This window comes from Anopheles gambiae, chromosome 2 (genome assembly GCF_943734735.2).
Source record: "Anopheles gambiae chromosome 2, idAnoGambNW_F1_1, whole genome shotgun sequence".
Taxonomy (NCBI): domain Eukaryota; kingdom Metazoa; phylum Arthropoda; class Insecta; order Diptera; family Culicidae; genus Anopheles; species Anopheles gambiae.
This window is the reverse complement of record NC_064601.1, coordinates 72,899,014-72,921,257: the sequence shown is the minus strand read 5'-3', so window position 1 is coordinate 72,921,257 and position 22,244 is coordinate 72,899,014. Positions and strand designations below refer to the sequence as shown.

At 40.0% G+C, this 22,244-nt stretch overlaps 2 protein-coding genes and 1 pseudogene across 2 annotated transcripts; 1 reads left to right on the top strand and 2 right to left on the bottom strand.

The window, feature by feature from the left end:
- Positions 1-2,508: 2,508 nt before the first annotated feature.
- Positions 2,509-3,485, bottom strand: LOC133391554 (uncharacterized). The gene is made up of 2 exons (XM_061646486.1): positions 3,357-3,485; positions 2,509-3,158 (listed from the first exon to the last, which is right to left on the bottom strand). The coding sequence occupies exons 1-2, from the start codon at positions 3,457-3,459 to the stop codon at positions 2,716-2,718; spliced, it is 546 nt and encodes a 181-aa protein (XP_061502470.1). The 5' UTR covers positions 3,460-3,485; the 3' UTR covers positions 2,509-2,715.
- A 17-nt stretch (positions 3,486-3,502) lies between these two features.
- LOC133391553 (uncharacterized) lies at positions 3,503-4,545 on the bottom strand. Its single transcript, XM_061646485.1, has 3 exons — positions 3,992-4,545; positions 3,840-3,905; positions 3,503-3,769 (listed from the first exon to the last, which is right to left on the bottom strand). Exons 1-3 carry the CDS (start codon positions 4,116-4,118, stop codon positions 3,507-3,509), a joined length of 456 nt encoding a protein of 151 aa, XP_061502469.1. The 5' UTR covers positions 4,119-4,545; the 3' UTR covers positions 3,503-3,506.
- Positions 4,546-12,475: 7,930 nt separating this feature from the next.
- Positions 12,476-20,713, top strand: LOC133390960 (putative nuclease HARBI1; annotated as a pseudogene).
- The last annotated feature ends 1,531 nt before the right edge of the window (positions 20,714-22,244 follow it).

The following is a 22,244-nucleotide window of genomic DNA, read 5'->3' as shown; positions in this document are numbered from 1 at the left end:
GACACGGATGTGTATGATTCTAATTTAAAATTTACTACTTCCTCTAGCTAACCATGAATCCGGAAGGGCACTCCAGTGGAACTGTTCGGTACAGTGCGGCTTATTGGCTGCCGCAGAGCTGTACCAGCGCCACCTCCACAGCCACCTCCACAGCCACCTCCACAGCCTCCTTCACAGCCACCACCACCAGCACCACAACCAGCACCACCACCACAGCCACCACCACCAACACCACCACCACCACTTCTACCACTCGAACCACCGGCACCAAGAGCACCATAAAAATTATTTCCAACACCGTTATTCGTCCAGCAAAAACCGTTGCCACAGGGAAGGAGCATTAGGTTATGATACTTACTCCGGAACAATTTAGATTGATGCAGAAGCGGTCGATGACTGTGGAGGAAATGGGTCGGGCAGATGGCAAGCTGGCCAAGTACTCCAAACTACCAGAACATCGGCCTTCTGCTCTGATTGGCCAGGACTCCATTTACCCCGCCATATCATCGTCCATTTCCGTGCGGAAGGTTATGGGTAAGCGCCCCGCCATTACCACCGCCAACACCACCGTCCGTACCACCGCCAACACTACCGCCAACACCACCGTCCGTACCACCGCCAACACTACCGCCAGCACCGCCATCCGTACCACCACCAACACTACCGCCAACACCACCGTCCGTACCACCGCCAACACCATCGTCCGTACCACCGCCAACACCATCGTCCGTACCACCGCCAACGCCACCGCCAACACCACCGCCAACAACACCATTCCAGCCTCGCTTCCCGAGACCAAAGCTACCGTCGAGAACAAAATTCCGCGCCGCCCTACCGTCGTCCCTGCCAAAGCCGGAGTTCCTGCAACAGTTCCTGCTGCCGTTGCAATAGATGCTCCTGCCGTTGCTCCTCCTCTGACCGATGTGCTGCAGGTGATAACCGAGCTATCAGCCACAATAAACCGCCGCTTCGACGAACTCGCCGCAGAATTTGTTACCCTTGAAAAAGGAAGTGACGGTCACTCGGAAGACCGCCATGGCTATCGAGCTGACACTAAAAAAATTGCAGAAAATCGTATGTGCAGATCCAGACGGTTACGCGCTTCCGGCGACGGACGCGCTCACGCTGCAGCCCATACGGTCAGAGGAGGAGCTGAGAGCATGGAGCAGAAGTTGACCCACAAGCAACATGCTAGGAACTGCCTGGCATGGTTGCAGAACGAGGTGATGGCAACGGATCCCACCAAACGGTTGAGGGAGGTGCTGGATTTTGTTTTCGACGGTGGCTTTATTTCGCGTTGCCGGTGGTCTCGGCGAAACAGGAAGGTGTCGTTGGCACATTTTCCAAACGTATGCGAGCTGTTCCTCAAAGCCGCAGCGACCTGGAAGGCACCCATTACCACAGCATACGTTGTAGATTTTTTTAAACGCGTGTTGCGGTATCCTGCAAAATGTAACACTACCAATTCAATGAACTCAAACAATGGACTAATGCACAATGTAAATAATAACAATAATGTAGGTTATGTAGAAATTAGAAATTCGAATTTGTATATACCTCACACATACACCTTGACATCCTTACACATACACCTTTTCTATATGTACATCTTGTTTGTGCGATCACACCTAGGTTTAAGTATCTCAGGCAATACTGTCAAATAGAGATGTCATTCGTGATTGAGCGCTAAAACAGAAAACACGCAATTCTTCAGCCTTCAGTTAATTCTTCCGAAATTAAGAAAGATTACAGTTAGTTTAATGTAAGTTTTTTTTATAGCGTAGGTAGACAAATTAAGATTAGTTTCGTTTAGTACTTAGTTAGTTTAGTTAGGTAGTTTTTTTTGTTAGTTTTTTAGTTGAATTATTATTAAATTAATGAATTAATTCACTATGAATTCATGAATACAAAAAATGCATTCTGTCACACAGCACCTAAGATAATTTCTCATAATTTACCTTCCTGATCCGAAACACTTAACCAGGGTTTTGGGAAGAGGCATATTTTTTACATTTATTTCTTAGCAAATGTACCTACCAGCTACCTTGCACATCAGCGTGCTGCTGGCATAGTGTTGCAATTCACCCTTATTCAAATCTACCATGTTGGCAGAGTAAATATTCGCCTCCGTTGAAAGGCAAGGTTCCGTAAAGGCAAGCACCTATTTGAAAAACACGTACCCCTGCACCGTAACGTCCTTGCTTGTTTTTGTGGCCGTTTCGTAACGGACCACCTCGCCCGAGTTGGTCATAAACCATTGATCGCGAAAGTTTTTTCGCAGCGCGAAGCCCTGCCACACGGTCGTTATGGTGTCGACACCAACCGTCCGCACCGATGGTTCGTCCACCGGTTTGTTTTGCTGACGCTTGGCAACAATGACATGTTGCAGTTCCAGCAAACGATGGACCGCTTGTACCAGGCTGTGCCTCCCAGAATGCACCAACTTTTTGAGGTCATGCAAAAATGCCTCAAAAATGAAGGCTGATATGTTTTATAGTCCATCGAACCTGCATACGTCATTGTAAACGTGCAGTAAGTTATGCACGTTGCTATTCATGAGAACCGGGCTGTACAGATCTCCATAGGCTGCCACAAACCTATGCAAATATGAATCAGCCAGTTCCCATTTAGCGCGATGGTACGTGGTGGACATGAACGTCACAGCCATCATCAACAACATGAAGTGTTGGTACGCTGCATCGATAAGTCTATCCTTCAGAACAACGAAACCGGCAACCAACAGAAACATCCTGTACTCGGAAGCTTTCCAGAGATGGATGTATCGCAGGTCGCGCAGTTCACGTTGGTAATCTGAAGGCAGCCTAACAGACGCAAGTGCGCCGACACTTCACGTTGCTGGCGACGTGGCAAGTAACAAGTTACGCCAGGGAAGCCATTTATCCACAAATGTAGCAACTTTGCCTCTACGCCCTTGTATATTAAGTGCATGTCTTCGGCTGACACAAAATCGTCAATGATATCGCAACCTAACAGACTCGTAGGGTTGTTGACATGTGTTGGATATTTGTCGTCACAAAATTCCTTGTGGTTCCGAGGCGGGCATTGTTCACCATACCGGAAGTACATCCGGTGTCCATCCAACTCACCAACGATAGTGCACTTCATGCAGGCGCTGTACGCATTATGCGATTTAACACCTGAAAAAAAAAATACACAAAAAAATCAGAAACAACAGTAACATCAGTTTCACCGCATATTACTGTAAAGGTTAAGTGGACAAACGAATAACGTATTTTAGCCGCTCCAGTCGCTAACCCGTTGCAAGAGATTTCTTGTAACAACGGTTTAGTCGTAATGAAAGCGTTGACTATATGTAGTGCATTTTATCAACATACCTTTAATAAATGCTCGTGCCGGAGCATCTGCAATTGTTGCACGCGCTTCCACCCAGTAAGAGCGGGATTTAATTGTCAGACCTGCCACATACAGTCTGTTCATTTCGTCCACAAACGGCTGCAAAAACTCCTGGAATGAAATGTGGAACGTTATGAGCCTGCATGAGAATCGGCCAAAATTGGGTCCGACTGCTCTTGTACAGGGGTAGGCCATCCACAAAAATGTTCAACTCGAACCCCTCCTGGGTTGGCTGACAATCGCTGGAATAGAAAAAAATCCTCACACGAAAGATCTCCGTACTGATGGTCTGGCATTACTACCTCGACCTGGATATCCTCCACGTCTGTATCCTCGCCGCTGCTTGCGTCGGTCGTACCTTCCTCCTTGCTTTTGCTAAGCGGAGCAGCATCGTCTACATCATAACACACGATACACATGAGAGCACAACGTAAGCAGCATACAGCATAACGATCGTTACTTACCGATCACTTCCATGGGCATCAGAACATCTTCAAACTGCACTGGCATAGCATCACGCGCTCGGTCATCTAAAATATAGCCACGAAAACCATTGTTAAACACTGATCGCTATATTCACCGTTCAGCATATAACCACCGTTCACCGATCACTTACCCACAGTCGGAGGTTCTGACTGCTGGGCAATAAGGAGTTCCCTTTCCACTTCCTCCAGACGTTGCTTGTAGAGCCGGGCAATTGCGTGGGACATCAAGCCACTTTTCTTGTCCTGATTCGGGGCCATTTTCACGCTTTCTATCGGGAAACTTTTCACGGGAAGGATGAGCACTGGTTGAATTTGTGTTGACGTTTGTTTACATTTTCTGTCGGTACCAACACCGGTCTTAAAATTGGGCTGCACGCGAGAAAGAGATAGCACTACTCAAAGAATGACAACGCAAGACGGCTGACAGCTATTGGCCGTCTGACGCACCATCCAAACCTTCGACAGCGCGCTCAGACGAGGGGTAGGAAGCAGAGCCTGGGACGGGTAGTTCGACGAGCTGCTCGACAAATTTGCCTTATGAGGGAAAAAGCAAGCATGAGAAAATGCGCGAAAGGGAATGATTTCTTCCGTTGCTTTGCACAGGGGGAGGTAACTCTGCACTGCACTGATCACGGGGGTATAAAATACGAGTCAGTCGAGGAGCGCTTGGTAGTACACGTCCGCACTCTTCAGCTGCTACGAGAAGATTGTTGTTACGAGCGAAATGTTACCAATGGAAGAACCACACATACAATCATATATTGCTTGTCAAATTATGATAGTGTATGAGTTATCGTCCGAAAATTTCCGCTTTGGTACAATATCTCATATACATACCGCAAACAAATAGAAAATTGAGAAAACTAATTTCTTGCTACTTGCGGCGATTCTCTGACCATTACCTTTCCACAAACCCATCGAATCGTCAATTTCGTATATGTTTGACAGGAGTTCGACGGATATCCTACTGAAGATACACAGAAACGGTAATTTTCTCAAAACCTTGTTTATAGAATCAACATAAATATAGTGGAGCATCGTTTATCCAGGTACCTTTCATAGGTTGACCGAGTATTTTTGCTATTTAGAAATGACAGCTCAATGCAAAATTGGCATCTTTTGCAAGGTATGTGGTTTGAAAAAAAAAACGTACTCGGTCCGCAATTATCCGAACCTAGATAATGTAGAAAATGTGAATAATAACATTATGCTTTCGTATTTTTTGAATAGCGGTCTAGATAAATTCACCTTCAAAATATTGTAAACCACTTATGCAGTAGTTCATTTATTATTCCGTTTTTATTCAAGTGTCAACATATACATGCATTATTCTAATTTAAACATTTATACATAATCATCTAATCTAATCTTATCTCTAATAGCAAATGAAAACAAAGTTCATTAATGATGAAAGAGATAGATAGCAAAAAGTATTCTCATATCATTGAGTTCGTTTGATGGTCCTTTTCTAATACCTGCTAATCTAGATATGGGTGGTGCTGAATCCGATTCGAAGCGCAAAGATCCACTAATTGTCTCGCCATAATTTTGTGCACCTGCACTAACTCAAAGAAAATTGGGGAAATATACAGTAGCGAGAACTTTTTATTACATGTTTTGGTTCCAAAGGTACACATTTTTCTAAAACTCTAAATCGACTGTTCTGAATGCAAAAAGTGTTTTCCACGATTGCCCTAGATCTTAAGTGGCACACATTAAAGTTTCGTTCGATTGGGCAATTAAGAGGAGTGTACTGAAAGGTCGTAAACAGTATTTGCTTAAAGCAAATGCTTTGTCTTCAACTAGAACATACGGAATTTTGACGTATAAGGCATACTTAAAATTTGAGGCTCAGGGAGAATCAAAATATTGTGTTCTAATTGGGTATATATAGCAAAAATTTATAAACACTACTGTCAGATTTACGACCTTCACATCCTACATCTGCATATAAAAAATGTAATCACCATCTACAATTGCTAATAGTACAATACTGTGGAAACCCTCATAGTTATAATATTCACTTCCACTGTTACTTGGCTTTCTTATTTCTATGTGTCGTCTATCGCCCCAATAACAAGTGGAAACCCCCATTGTTCTTCAAATTCATCGGAAATTTGCATCCATTCTTCCGGTGTAGATGGAATCATTATTAGTTAAATTGCAATAGAAACCAAAACTTTATCTATACTAGTTAAGGCCTGGTAAAATCTATACTACTTTATCTATATAGTCATTTAATATACTTTTTTAAATAATTAAAACTATCATATCTTTTCTTTTGATTATATTTCTGGCCATCATCATCATCAAACCCTTCTACGTCACACCAAGAGACTTCAGACATTGCTAAATTGACTTAAAACGAAATGCTAAATTGAGGGTTTTTACCGAATACTCTAATACAAAACACACAATACCCAGTTTGTCGGAGTCGTCGACAAGAATATCAATCAGTAAAGGCCTTATTAGATGGAGGAAAATACTTACATTCGATTTTGGAATCTATCCTTAAAACAGGGTTTGACAGATAGATGCCAGTCGGAAAATCGGAATTCGACTCGCACAATTCGGATCTGCTTCCCTACCAGCCAAAATCATTATTAGATGTCTAATAGGCTGTCTATTAGACATCTGATAATGATTTTGGCTGGTAGGGAAGCAGATCCTAATTCGAATAGACAAAGACTGTCTGCCTAATCGGAATCTATAAGGTGTACGAATGGAAGTAATTAGTAATTATTAGACAGTAAATGTCAAATCGAAAATTAAACCCCCGGTGAAAAAATTTCGTGGTTCACCGCAGGACATAAAAATAGGAAAAAAAAGTTTTTTTTGTTTTTTACTCAATGCATGCGCTAGATGTGTCATCGGCAAAAGTCTGTCTGTCTGTCAAAGAAATTATAGTGACTTTGGTCCTTATGGACTCTTTCGTCACATGCACTATAATCTTTTCCAAATTGTATATATATATATATATATTTTTTTCTCTTCCTCTCTGAGGGGGAATAATGGATACCCGGATTGGTAAGGATGAGGTGGAGAGGTGGGAAGTTGAGGAGTGGGGAAAGAACATATTTGAGTTGTAAAGTAACTCTGCCTTTTCAACTATTGAGGTAGCAGACTACTGGCCACTGTCCCCCCGTGCTGGCAGGAAGCAGAAGTAGGATGAGGGAAAGCTCGGTGGGTTACGGAGAATATGGTCGTGGTCAGGCCGCGCTGTCCCCCCCATCTCTGTATCCAGCTCCTGGGTGACCAGACGCAGTATCCAGGACAGGAGTCCCAACGCAGACATCCCCCGATCAATCCCCGGGCCCACGGAACCCGCCACACTCCCCACCAATGCCCCCCCTCCAGCTAGGATTACAGCGGACCGGGTAGTCGAATCTACCCCATAAGTGGGTGAACTGTGAGGTAGTTCCGGCCTTTCGACTAAGGAGACGGGCAGACTACGTTTCCATAGTCAAATTCGTCCCCTAGTTTGATAAGTTACTTCTTCTCTTTTGTGTTGTAATAAGCAGTATATTCTTAAATTTCTTTATGCAGGTTTGTTATTTGTAGAAATTTTAGTATTTTTCTTAGTCCCTTTTTGTTAGGAGCGAGCATTTCGTCCAGATTGTGAGCTAGTTGGCAGGTTGTTCTATGTTGATCGTAAGCGGGGCATTCTATTAGTAAGTGTCGCACTGTGATGGTAACACCACAGTACTCGCAGAGTGGTGGGGGAGCATTTTCCAATAGGTGTGCATGTGTTAACCTGGTGTGACCTATCCTCAGCCTAGAAATGATCCTTTGATCACTAGGAGAGGGAAGGTCGTACCATGCTGCTGTGGATTTTTTAATTTGCCTGAGAAATCGGTCTATTTCTTTGTCCCATAGGGCCTGCCAACTGCTCCATAGTGCCGTTTCACAATACTTTACAGCATCTCTTCTTGAGATGGGACTGTCGTTTTTGTTTTTATCGCGCCGTTATTCATTGGCCAATGAATCGGCTATTTCATTGCCACGTATGCCTAGGTGGCTTGGCACCCAGCAAAAGGTGATAGTGTTGATGTTTGGGGACTGTTCTATTGCTTGTATGTGGGGATCATTGCTTTTGCCATGTTCTAATGCCTTTAGCACACTAGCACTGTCCGTTAATATAATGTTGTGCTGTCCGGCTATTGCTGCTTCATCGGCTGCAAGGCTTATCGCTATGGCTTCTGCCGAGAAAATGGAGGTGAAATTTGGTAATTTAATGGCACATTTTGTTATGGATGAGTAGATGCCACATCCGGCTGCGTTGTTTGCTACCGAACCGTCTGTGTAGATGGCATGGGAGTTTGGGTATTTGGTGGTTAGTAGCTCTTTGAGCATTTGAAAACATTGTATGCTATTTAATTGGTCCTTATTATTGAAAATTTTAACTATTTTAACCGATGGTGTCGTCCATGGCCTATCTTTGGTGGTGATTAGTTTTTGAATGGTCGGTATATTGGAGTTGGTTATGTTTTTAAAGGTGGTGTTAGCATGCTTGAGAAGCGTTTCACAGGGAATGTTCTTCTCAAGGATGCGGAGTGTTGTTTTTATTATATTTAAGGCTATTACGTGGCTAAATGGTAGTTGACCGCTTTCGCAGTGCGTTGAAACTGTTGGGCTGGTAATGAAAGCACCGGCTGAGGATTTTATTGCAGTGTTGTAAACGGGTGCTATGAGTTTGTTGAATTTATTGAGGTGGTTTGAAAATAGTACTATGCCGTGTAGTAATTTTGGTACTAACCAGCAGTGCACTATCCGGATTAGTGTTTGTCGGGAAGCCTTTGTCTTCCGACAGCCCATAATTTTGAAAAAGTTTAAGCAGTGTTTGGTGCTGGTTTTAAGCTGACTAAAGTGATCGGAAAAGGAAAGTTTTGAATCAATGATGACTCCTAATATTCGGGCATTTTTGCTGTTTTGGATCGGTTTATTATTTATTGTAAGTGGTGTGGTAGGTGTATCATGTGTGTGTGGGCAGATGTGTAGGATGGAGCATTTTGAAGGAGACAACTGGAAGCCAGTCCAACGGCACCATTGTGCAAGCTTGTTGAGTCCGGCTTGTATGTTATCCCTGGATTCGGCTGGTGTGCTTGCGGAAGATATCAGAAGGATATCATCCGCGTAAATCAATGGTGTAATGTTTAGTGGGATGGATAGGAAAAGTGATTCTATGCCGATTATGAATAGAATCGGCGATAGAATCGCTCCTTGGGGTACGCCATTTTGAAGGGTATGAACGGTGGAGCCTATTTGTACAGAGAAGGTTCTAATTTTTAGAAAATCTACAATGAAATTAGGGAGGTTTCCTTGGAAACCCCATCGGTGGAGCTGGTCGAGAATTAAGTATCGCCTTGAGCAATCAAAGGCTTTGCTCAAGTCTACGACTGCGCAGTCTGTGTGGTGGCGGTTTGTTTTTGCGGTATTTAATATTTCGTGTAGGTGGTTCAGGTATGTGTCTATACCCAAACCGTGTCTGAAGGCGTGTTGGTTTTGGTGTATTAAGTTTTGGTTTTCCAGTTCTTGGCAGAGCCTACGGTTGACCATCCTTTCGAGCACTTTCCCAATGCAATTGAGTAGTGAGATGGGTCTGTAGTTGTCCACATGGTGTCTGTTTTTGGAGGGTTTTGGGATGGGTATGGTTAAGCTGTATTTCCATTCGCTGGGAATGGAACCAGTTTCCCATATGTGGTTGTAGATATTTAAGAGATGGGATAATGCGGATGGGGGGAGGTGTTGTAGTAGTGGGTAGCCGATTGTGTCTGGGCCGGCCGAGTTGCCGCTGCACTTTTTGAGTGCATAGTGCAGCTCTGCCTGTGTGAAAGGTGTGTTGTATTGGTGTTGTTGTGTTGCGGTGAAGTTGTGTGGGTTCGTTTCGGAGGCTAGTTTTGTTTTTAGGAAATTTTTCTGGTAATTGCTATTGGATGAGATGGTCTGAAAATGAAGGGCAAATTTTTCCGAAACTATTGCTGGATCCGTGATAGGATTGTCCTCGTTTAGGATAATTGGGGAGTTGGATTTGGTGGCTTTGCTATTGCTTTGCTCGTTTACCCAGGACCATATTTCTCTTGCAGAAGTGGAGTTGCTGACTGCTTTGAGAAATTTTTCGTCTGCGGCTTGTTTGGCTTTTTTAATGGCCAGTTTGGTTTCTTTATCGGCTATTTTGAAATTCTCCGCCAAAAAATCGGTTAGGAATTTGTTTTGTTTGTTTTTGTTGTTTGTGCGGCGCCTCAGGTGCTTTCGCCTGTTTTTTATGGCTATTGCTACCTCCTTATTCCCCCATGGAACGTACTTTCGTGGTAAGGTGCCGTTCGTTCGGGGAATGGAGGATGTGGCTGCTTCTAGAATAATATTGGCAAACACCTGTTCATTCTGATCGAGGATGTCCCAAGGGAAGGCACTCAACGCTTTTTGGTAGTCCTCCCAGTTGGCTTTGTCATACTTCCATCTGGGACGGATGGTTGTGGGTGGTGTGTTGCGATTGCATTTAATGATCATAGGAAAATGATCACTCCCATGCAGATCGTCCATTACTTGGATGGAAAAGTGTGGAACTATTGGGTATGAGGTGGCACAATGGTCAAGGGACGATTGTTTACCTGTGTCCGGCGAGAGTCTGGTGGGTGCTTTGTGGTATAGAACCTGTGTAAGATTGTTTTCGAACGTGTCCTGTAGGAGTGTTCCGCGGCTATTGGTTATTGCACAGCCCCAGTCCTTGTGTTGGGCATTAAAGTCGCCAACCAACATAAGGGGATGTGCAATTTGGTTAAAAAGGTTGTCAAGCGACAATTGCAGGTTTGGAATAAGTCGATCGCTAGGTGTGAGGTAGATACAGACAATGGTGACCTCTATGGGGGTTTTTATTTGGATGGCTATTGCTGGCAAATCGGTTTGAAGGGTTACATGTTAAAAGGGTATGTGTTTTAGGATACCTAAGCAAACAGTATGTTTGGGTATGACTGCTGGTTTAGTTATCCAAGTGTAGTTATTTAGTAGTGGGTCATTAAAAAGGTGTTTTGATGAGTACGCTTCTTGTAGTGTTACTATTGTGGGTTGTGTTTGGGTTAATATAATTTTTAGTTCATCGATATTATTATTGACACTTCGTATATTCCAATTTAACAAAAAATTATGTTGGTTATTTGGTGTGCTGGTAGGATTAAAGGCGTTAGGATCCACTTTTTAGGAAAAGAAATATCATTTGTTAGCAGAAAATTGGAAATTGGACATTGGAAATTCAGTATAAAAATTTATTTCGAGGTGAATTTCGATTTCTTTGTTGCTGGTATTTTGACAGCTTCTCCCTCTTCGGAGGAGGAGGAGGAAGAAGATGAAAGGGAGAGTTGGTGTTTTGAGGTTAAGGTGGAGCCGGTGGTTGGTATGCTTGTGATGGTGGTGGTGTAGTCGGTTTCCGTATCCGTATCGGTTTGCTGTTCGGAGCTGCTGCTTTGATGCAGTTCGTCGATGCGAGTGTTAAGTCGCGCGATCTGCTTGTTCAGATTTTCGATTGTTTGCGTGAGGCTGATTATAATTTGATCTTTCGGATCGACGGCTTGCGCTACGTTTATACGCTGCTGCACCGTGCTAGCTAGCGTTTGTTTTGGTCCAGAGGAACTGTCGATCATCTGCTTGGCTTCACGGTAGGAGCAGTTGTGGTCGATTTTCAGTTTTATCAACTGAGCTTCTTGTTTGTACTTGGGGCAGTTGGTGTCGAAAGCACTGTGTGCTCCACCGCAGTTTGTGCACTTTGCCGGCAGTGTGCACGGACCATGGGTTTTTTCGCCACACGTTGCGCAGGTTTCGCTATTTTTGCAATTGTTTTTGGTGTGGCCAAACTCCAAGCACGTGTTGCAGCGCATTGGACGTGGATAGTAGACGCGAGTCTTGATGCGCTCCATGCCGATGTAGATATATTCAGGGATTTTCACTGCCTGCATTGTCACTACATATGAATTCGTGGGCACCGATTTGCCATCCGACTTGCGCGTGAACCGATATACGTCGGTGACATTATCCTCCTCGAGATGGGCCTTTATTTCGTCCACGGTGAGCGAGGCTCTCGAGCCACACGTGAACACGAATTTCACATTGTTGTACGTGGGATGCGGCTCGACAACGACCGCCACATTGTTAAGCAGTTTCGTGACCGTTTGGAGGTTAGTGTAGGTGTGTTCGGATCGGGTTTCTATTAAATAGGTTGAGGGGCTGATCAGCCTACCGTTTACTACCTTACCTTGGATGCGCTTTACCGTTTCGCTCAGTATCCAGGGATTGGTCGGAAGTGGAGATCCGTCTGCTGTGCGCAGGATCAGGTACCGCTTCTCTCCATGCTCGTTGTTGGGATCCATGAATGCTGGCAGCGTTCTTCCCCTTTGCTCCCTCCCAGGGTGCGGGGGGAGACCAGCTGAGGTGGCCGGTGGCCCCGGCATCGTTGCTCACTTTTTCACCACTCGATAGAAAAAATACTTTTTGTTTTCCGAACTGATCGCAAGAGGAATTTGGATGATGGTTGCCCAAAGTTCTTAACAATTTCCTTTCCTTTGCTCTCAGCAGGACACTTCACTGGCTAGGCACGTGTGTCTCCTTCAACAAGTCACACGCTTCTGATGGTCCTTTTTGATGGTCTTCACGAGCAATTAAATACTCAACGATGTTATGGACTCGACACGAAAGAACAAATAGCAGCATGCCTATTTTTTGGCAACCGGAAGCTACCAACGAGGGCGTTGGGAAAGATTTCCATATTGCAATTGCGCAAAAAACGTTTTCAAAAGTACTACAGCAAACATTAGTCCCTCTTCGCCAATTTAATCCAATCTCTTATTAAATTATGATGTCTAAAGAGGAGCGACAAGATGCAAAAGATTTCTTTTTTGGAAAAAGTGGATTTGAAAATATCGTCATGTGTGTTGATGGTACCCACATAAAAATAAAAAAATTAAACCACGTAACCGACCACTAAAGTATTTAAACCGGAAGAACGTTTATAGCATCAATGCTTTGATTGTAAGTATATATATATATATAGTTATGAGTGGTATAACTTAAACTGGTATACCAGTATAATATTATACAAGCACTGTATAAACCTTGCCCAACTGAATTGTCAAAAACGTCAGTTGGATAACACAGCCGAGCTCCTCACATTATTTCTCTTCTATTCCGACCGTTGGCGAATAAACACCTAAATCCAATCTCCACGACTCATTATTGGCGCAGCCGGTAGTTGTCGTTGAAACAAAAGGAAAGATAACAGTGCTAGTGAGTGTATTACAATCTCACGCAGATTGCCCGAAAAAATAGCCACTACTAGATAGAGCTATAATTTCATCTCCGAACGAAAACAAAGTGCGGACGACTTGTGGCAACGCCGTTTCTAATTCAACGACAGAACCTTCCTTCCTCCTCTCCTTTTATCCAGAAGCGGATTGAGGTTAGGGTACTACACGTGTTCTCAAACACGCAAGCACAGGTAAGCGAACTTGTAGTTTTAATCTTTTGTTTGTCTAAGAGTGACAGAGATAAAAAAACATTTGCTACTGTGCAGTGAATAAATACTACCTGATAGGTTTATTCGCATTCTTTATCAGGTTGCTAAATAGGCGCTTGATCTTGGAAACAAACAAAAAACGCAGAAAGTGTTGTTTCACGCTCGATTTTTTTTCATGTGGAGAAACAATTCCACTGTGTGTTCAGAATCTGATACAGATTCATCATCGAACGATTCGGGAAGCCTTTCACATATACCGATAACAGTTGAGCTTCCATTTGCTAGCCTAGCAGTTAACGAAAAAAATAGCATGGATCAAATTCAGGAGCAACTAGAACAAATGAATCGTTTAATGCAAACTCTCGTTGCAACACAGAAAGAGCAGGAGCAAAGGCTTTCTGCATTAACGGTTAACAATGCAACTAGTTCAAATAACCATACAATCGCTCTAAATTCTAGTTCCGAAATAAGCATTGAATCGTTTTACAAAATCCCAGACCCTATTAAAGGCATACCTGTGTATGAAGGTAATAAGAAGCAGTTATTTTCTTGGCTTAAAACAGCGGAGAATGCACTCAACATTTTTAAAGACAAAGTGCATCCTTCAATCTTCAGTATGTATGAAGCATCCGTGATTAATAAAATTCAAGGTCGTGCAAAAGATATTATTTGTCTTGAAGGTAGCCCTAACGACTTTAATGAGGTAAAAGATGTGCTTATAAACGGTCTTTCTGATAAACATGATCTATCAACTCATATAAGTCATTTGTGGCAAAATAAAATGAATCACAACTCAACTATTAAAAATTATTACCTTCAAACAAAAGAGGTAATACAAAGCATAAAAATGATAGCCAAGCAAAATGAAAAATATAAAAACAGCTGGGTGGCGATAAATAGTTTCATAGACGAAACAAGCTTAGCAGCTTTTATCGCTGGTCTCTCTCACCCCTATTTTGGGTATATGCAAGCAGCAAGACCAGAAAGTTTAGAAGATGCGTATGCATTTTTATGTAAATTTAAATCTCACGAATCAACTGCAATTAACATGAATACAGGAAAAGTTACAGAAAATAACAAATTTTTCGGAAAGTCTTCTCATGATCTGTATCCCTCGAGTTCGAAAACGACTCGGCGGGAGACAAATAATTCAGTTCGATCCGGTGTTTTTAAACAAAATACAAATAAAACTAACCACATGGAAACAAATTTCCCCGTCCCCATGGAAACCGAATCCACAAGGACAAGATTAACGTTAAATAAGAAAGGTGTGAATTCGAATGAAACGTGCGATCAAGACGATCATAATAATTGTGAACAAGATGAAGACATAATTGATGCAAATTTTTGCGAAGCATTACAAATAAAAACAAAGACATAGACTTTTTACCGTATATTTTAGTTACACATCCTTATTCTATGAAACAAATTAAATTACTTGTAGATACCGGCGCTAACAAAAACATATTAAAGAGCGGAATTATTCCTCTAATTCAACCTACTAACACTATTGTGAAAAACATCAGTGGCTCACATGATGTAACACAAAAAGGAATAATTAATTTACTAGGAGACAATCTTCCGGAACAACTATTTTACGAGATGGATTTCCATGCTTTTTTTGACGGTCTAATCGGATCTGAGTATTTAGCAATGTGTGAAGGCACTGTCGATTATAAAAATGAAGTTATTCACCTGTTGGATGAAACTTTCCCTTTTCATAAATATTTTCCTACCAAAAAATATTATCATCACATAGTTTCAATAGAAACTCAACAAAATGGCGATTGGTTTGTGCCATACCATCAAACACTATGTGAAAATATTGTAATAGAACCAGGACTGTATAAATCGGATGGATATAAATCAACTATTAACATTTTAAGTCAATCTCAAATTCCACCAAACATAAAGAAAACTTTTGATTTGAAAGTTAATAATTTCGAAACCATAAGTCCGATCCCGCTAAGTTCTGACGAAGAGCTTAATAAAATCTCAGTTGAAAAGCTAATTCGTACCCTACATTTAACTCCATATGAAAAAGATGCTTTACTAAATATTATTTTAGAAAATCAAAAAGTACTGCTAAAGCGTCATGAGACACTTTCATCTACTAATGCAGTCAAACATAAAATAATAACAACGGATAACGAGCCAACTTATACAAAAACATACCGTTTTCCTAACCATTATAAAAAAGATGTCGAGGAACAAATTAAAGAATTGCTCGATGATGGTATAATTGTTCCTTCTAACAGTCCTTATTCATCTCCTATTTGGGTAGTCCCAAAAAAATCGGACTCATCTCATGTTAGGAAAGTAAGGGTTGTGATAGATTTTCGTAAACTTAACGAAAAAACTATCAATGACAAATTCCCTATTCCTCAAATAGAGGAAATTTTGGATAGTTTGGGAAAATCTACTTACTTTTCAACCCTGGACCTCAAATCTGGCTTTCATCAGATAGAAATGGAACCTTCCCACCGTGAAAAAACGGCCTTCTCCACATCCCAGGGACATTTCGAATTTACGAGAATGCCGTTTGGGTTAAAAAATGCCCCAGCAACTTTCCAGCGTGCTATGAATCATGTGTTAACTGGATACATTGGTTCGATTTGCTTTGTCTACCTAGACGACATTGTCGTTATTGGATGTAATTTAGAATCACATTTGGAGAACTTAAACAAGGTTTTAAAAAGATTATCCTTATTTAATTTAAAAATCCAAATCGACAAGTGTGAATTTCTAAAGAAAGAAACTGAGTTTCTAGGTCATCTAATAACACAACATGGTATAAAACCCAATCCCGACAAAATTCAAAAAATTATTGAATGGAAGCTGCCATCTAATCCGAAAGAAATCAAACAGTTTCTTGGGCTTGCAGGCTATTACCGTAGATTTGTGAGGGATTATGCCAAAATAACAAGGCCTATTTCGAAATATTTAAAACAAGGAGCTATTTTCTCAAATGAAGATATCGAATTTAGAAAATCCTTCACAGAACTGAAACAAATTATTGCTTCAGATCAAGTACTAGCGTACCCTATTTTTGAGCTGCCCTTTATTTTAACAACAGATGCTAGTAATCATGCTTTAGGAGCGGTTCTATCTCAAATTCAGGATAGTTGTGAAAGGCCGATAGCGTTTGCAAGTAGGACTCTGAATAAAACAGAGATGAATTATCCTGCTACTGAAAAAGAAGCATTAGCAATCATCTGGGCAGTAAAAAAGTTTAAACCCTACTTGTACGGGCAAAAATTTACCTTGATTACTGATCATAAGCCGCTTACTTTTATAAAAACTTCATTTAAGAATTCAAAAATACTCAATTGGCGATTAGAATTGGAGAACTTTGAGTACGAAGTGAAATACAAAGAAGGAAAGACCAATGTGGTAGCGGATGCTTTAAGCAGGAGGCCTGAAACATTACCAGATATTAATATTTCTTCTATTTCAGATCCGGATACAAGTATAACGCATAACAATGACACAAGTGATTGTTCAAGTAATGGAACAACAATTCATTCGGCTGATAAATCGAACGATTATTATATTCATTACACGACGAGACCTGCAAATTTCTTCAGAAACCAACTCGTATTTAAAATGGGTTCCACAAACTCAATAATTCAAATATTACCGTTCAATAATTTTCGCAGAACAGAAATAACACGTAACAATTTTGACTCAGATAGTATTAGCCAATTCATAACCCAGTACCATAATGGAAAACAAACAGCGATTTTCGCACCAGAAGAAATTATGCACACTTTACAAGAGACTTTGAGTAATTATCAGTTTAGTAAAGGTCATTTTGTAATTACAACTAACATTGTAGAAGATGTTCTAGATCCAGACAGGCAACAATTTCTCGTAACATCCGAGCATGATAGGGCACATAGAGGTATAAGTGAAGTAGAACACCAATTACGAAGATCATATTTTTTTCCTTGCATGCTTAAAATGATTAGAAATTACATTAATAGCTGTGAAATTTGTAGTTGCCATAAATATGACAGGAAACCCTATAACATTAAAATTTCACCAAGACCAATTACGGAAAAGCCATTGGACCGCATTCATATGGATATTTATATAATTAATAAGTGTAGCTTTCTTTCCATAATCGATTCATTTACAAAACATTTACAAATGCTAAACTTAAAAAACAAAAACGTTGTACAAGTTCAAAGAAAAATTACAAAGTATTTCTCGTCATTTGGTTTACCCAAGGAAATCATAACAGATCATGAGACCACTTTTATGTCCATTCAACTAAAAAATTACCTATCGTCATTAGGAGTTTCGCTTAAATATGCCTCATGTTCCGAATCAAACGGACAAATCGAAAAGACACATTGCACATTAACTGAGATACTCAATACAAACAAGTATAAGTATGAGAGAGCAGACACAAGGACACTAGTAAGAATTGCTGTTACTCTTTATAATAATACTGTACATTCAGCGACAGGATATACACCAAATGAATTGCTATTTAACAATTCAGATAGCCGTAATTTGCAAGAGATATTAAGGAATGGGGAAACATTATTCTCTGCGGCACAAACAAATATGTTAAAAGCAGCCAAGCAGCAAACCAAACGAAATAATGTAAAATGTGACCCTCCTTCTCTTGAAGAAAATCAATTGGTGTATATCAAACCAAATATAAGAACGAAGATGCAACCAAGAGCATCAAAAGTGGTAGCGAAAAATGTTGCTGACAGAACTTTCGAAAATATCAGAGGTGTTAAAAGACATAAGCGCAAACTCAAAAGGTTGAAATAAGTGACATAATAGTTAGTAGAATGATTTGTTTTGGTTTTAAACAGTTATTTTTTCTTAAAATAGTACAGCATAGTAGTTCATATCTAATTTTGAATTTTCCCTTATTTAGTTTTTGTTAGCTAATGATTTTGAACTCTAAATATCACATGAATGCTTCTAAATGCTAAAGATAGGACTATTACTTAGTTAAGTTTCAAGATAGTTTTAAGTAACATAAATTTTACCGTGTTTGAATTTTTTTAATAATGTCAATCGGACGAGGACGCCCGAGTTTCACCCCCCGAAGAAGTTATGAGTGGTATAACTTAAACTGGTATACCAGTATAATATTATACAAGCACTGTATAAACCTTGCCCAACTGAATTGTCAAAAACGTCAGTTGGATAACACAGCCGAGCTCCTCACATTATTTCTCTTCTATTCCGACCGTTGGCGAATAAACACCTAAATCCAATCTCCACGACTCATTATTATATATATATATATATATATATATATATATATATATATATATATATATATATATATATATATATATATATATATATATATATATATATATATATATATATATATATATATCTATATATATATATATATATATATTTATATATATATATATATATATATATATATATATATATATATATATATATATATATATATATATATATATATATATATATATATATATATATATATATATATATATATATATATATATATTTTTTTTTTTTGTTTTTTTTTTGTTTTTGTTTTTTTGCAAAAACATAAACAAAAGCTAACAAAAGCTTGCCAGACTTTTAGGGACTTAGGCGTTACCTTAGACTGTAAATTGAATTTTCATCAACACTACTCCGATATTTTAGACAAGGCCAACAAGGTAGGTTTCATTCGCAGACAATCGAGAGAATTTTCCGACCCACACTGCCTTTTAATGTTGTACAAGTCTCTTGTTCGTCCACTGCTTGAGTCTTGTTCTGTAGTATGGTCTCCTTCATCCAGCTTTTGGTCCAAAAAATTGGAGTCAGTACAGAGAAAGTTTACACGTTTTGTCCTGCGTTTTACCCCGCGTCGCAATCTTGATCCTCGTCCGTCTTATGAAACTAGGTGTTTACTGTTTGGGTTAGAGACGCTTGAAAAGAGACGAGAAGTAGCTCAGCAGAAATTTATGTCTAAGCTAATTTTAGGTGAGACTGACGCACCCGAACTACTAGCTAAAATTAACTTAAATGTACCCTCTAGAACATTTCGTAACTATCGACTACTTAAAACTCAACTGGCTAGACGTGCTTATAGTGAAAATGATCCCATGACTGCGATGACTCTTAAATTTAACGCTAATTATGATCATTTTGACTGGCATCACGCGACTCATTTTACTGTACTGTGCGTTATGTAATGTATTTGTTCGGTTACTGATAAGCTATGTATTGCTAGATTTAAGTTATAGGGTAGTATTAAGTAATAAGGCCACCTCGCTCGGCCAATTACTTCCACAATTAACTATACTATACTATACTATACTAACAACATTTTGTTTATTGAAGGTATGTGATCACAAATACCGGATTAGAGCGATCGACGCTCGTTTTTTAGGATCGAACCATGACGCCCATATCTGGAGAGTAAGTCCATTCCGGGCTTATTTTGAGCACTTACATAGAAGCGGACAAAATGACAGACTATTTGGTAGTTTGATATTTTGTATCATGTAAAAAACACATTTTAATACTACTTTTTATATTCAGGAGATGCTGGATATCCCTCAGAACCTTGGATAGTAAGACCTCATCGTGATCCGGATGAAGGTTCTGTGGAAGCACAAGAAAACTCAAAAATATCGTCGGGAAGAATGACTGTGGAGCAAAGTATAGTAATTCTAAAATCATGGTTCAGATGTCTGTTAGGAGCTGAAAGATCCCTGAATTACGATCCAAGAAAGGCAGGAGTAATAATCAATACGTGTTGTGCGTTACACAACATGTGTATTGAACACAATATAGAGTGGCAACAGACGTTCAATAGTATTATACGTGGTATAGAAGATTCATAGAAGTAAACAGGAAAAAAGAAAAAGTAACAGTGAAATTCGATGAATTTGTGAAATTTTCAATTTTGATGTAATTTTCGAAAATTGAATCAATACAAACAAAGAAATTCAATACTGAGTACCATCGCAACAACTTACTAAGCTAAACGTTTTTTCTCTAATTCTAGTTTTAACATTTGAACCTCAATTTGCTTATTAGCTATTGCTTTTTTTTAATTCTAACTGGCTATTTGATATTTGTAATATTAAATCTAATTCTTTTGCTGACAAAATTTGCCTTAATTCTAATTCCTTATTTGCTAATTCAACCTTAAAATTGAATATTTTTTGTTTCAAATCCAAATCTCTTTCTGCTACCGCGCGTTTAGCATTGATGTATTCTTTTATAACACCCAAAAATTCTTTTTTTAATTCTAATTCTTCCTATTTTATGACTGCCAGTTTTTCTGTTGTCCTATTGTATCTTTTGAATTCTAGCAACTGTAGTTCAGCAACACTTCTCTTTTTAAAGCGATGAAATAGTGTACCATGCACATTTGCTTCATCTTCATGTTGCTGTTGTTGTAATTGTTGTTGATGTTGTGATTGTTGTTGCTCTTGAAGCTGATGTTGAGTTCGCTGCTGCTGTTGTGAAGTTTGTTGCTGCTGTAGCAAAGGTTGTTGCTGCTGCTGAGAAGTGTGCTGCTGCTGAGAAGTGTGCTGCTGCTGTTGCGAAGTTAGTTGCTGCTGTTGCGGGTTTTGTTGACTTTGTTTTTGTTGTTGTGGTTGTTTTTGAAGTTGTGATGACGGCCCGGGTTGAGGCTCATATTGTAGTGAATCTAGTGAATTCAGCCTGTCAGCTGTTTGCATTGTATAGCAGTTTTCGAGCAGCTATCTAAGTGAGTATAATATACAGGTGGGCTTATCCCAAGGTGTATGAATTTAGAAGGCTGATTTTTATCGCTTCTGCTTCTGAATGGAGATTGTAAGAGTATTTTGAGTATTAGTCAAGCCTCCAGAAAGCTCGTTGGAGCAAAAGTTTTCACTCGTTCTGTCAAAAAGTGATGTTAAAAATTGGTTATGAAAAAATGCTATGAGACCACCTGGACTACATACACTTTGATTCCAGATTCCACCACCTGATCTTTTTAATGCACATTGGGATAAATGTAAACAACACCGTGTTTTCGAGCAGGTACTCGAATCTAATTCTAGCTTTGTGGCTAGAATAATCTCGACTGAAAATTGCAGGTTAGTTTTGTGTGTGGTTTTGTTTGGAGTGTTTACATGATTTCAGCCTCCAACTGTCAAACTCCATACATAAAACTAACTACAATCGTGAAGATCCCCATAATTAGCATTACACAAGCTCCAGATAATTGTGTACATATAAGCAATGGTTGTATGTTTACATACCTTTAAGGAAAGCCCGCGCAGGAGAATCTGCAATAATAGCTTGGATCGAAAATTTTATCATTTTATCTCCGATCCGCAATCCCCTTCGATGAATGTCATTTGCCTCCTCTACAAACTGTCTTAAAAATACTTCCAGACTGGTTGGTTTTGCTGGTCCACAAAACACTGCGCTCATCATAATTGGTGCGGAGGGCAGTTCTACAATCTTCATAAGTATGGGCCAGAGCTGTGTAGGTCCACCTCTATGAAGAGGGAGTCCGTCGGTGGATACCTGTATCGACAATTCGTCGATTGATGGAACAGTTGAATTAAATGAATCAGAATGAGAACAATCGAAATGAGAACACATTTACCAGACACTGTTTAGGCTAAATTATTTTCAAAACTTACTTAAAATAATTGACGAGATTATTTTCTATTCCTTTGTACCAAAATTCACCGCCCGCTATCGATTGTATCTCTTCCCCGATGGTTTTTGGCGTTATCAATAGCATGCGAGAATCCTTCTTCCAAATCTGTCCATATTCCCAAAATAGCTCAAATTTCATTTACCGACGAGCGTGGCTGATTATGCACAACTGCCAAAGTTCGCAAACATTCACCAATATCGCTATGGTTGTTGCAGTTGTAAGCAGTTGTGGACCC

Coding starts and splice junctions, on each gene's coding strand:
- LOC133391554 (XM_061646486.1), bottom strand. CDS start 3,459: ATGAACAGACTGTATGTGGCAGGTCTGACAATTAAATCCCGCTCTTAC. Junction 3,159..3,356: donor GGCACGAGCATTTATTAAAG/GTATGTTGATAA, acceptor TTTTTTTTTCAG/GTGTTAAATCGCATAATGCG.
- LOC133391553 (XM_061646485.1), bottom strand. CDS start 4,118: ATGGCCCCGAATCAGGACAAGAAAAGTGGCTTGATGTCCCACGCAATT. Junction 3,906..3,991: donor GTCAGAACCTCCGACTGTGG/GTAAGTGATCGG, acceptor GCTATATTTTAG/ATGACCGAGCGCGTGATGCT. Junction 3,770..3,839: donor GATGCCCATGGAAGTGATCG/GTAAGTAACGAT, acceptor GTTATGATGTAG/ACGATGCTGCTCCGCTTAGC.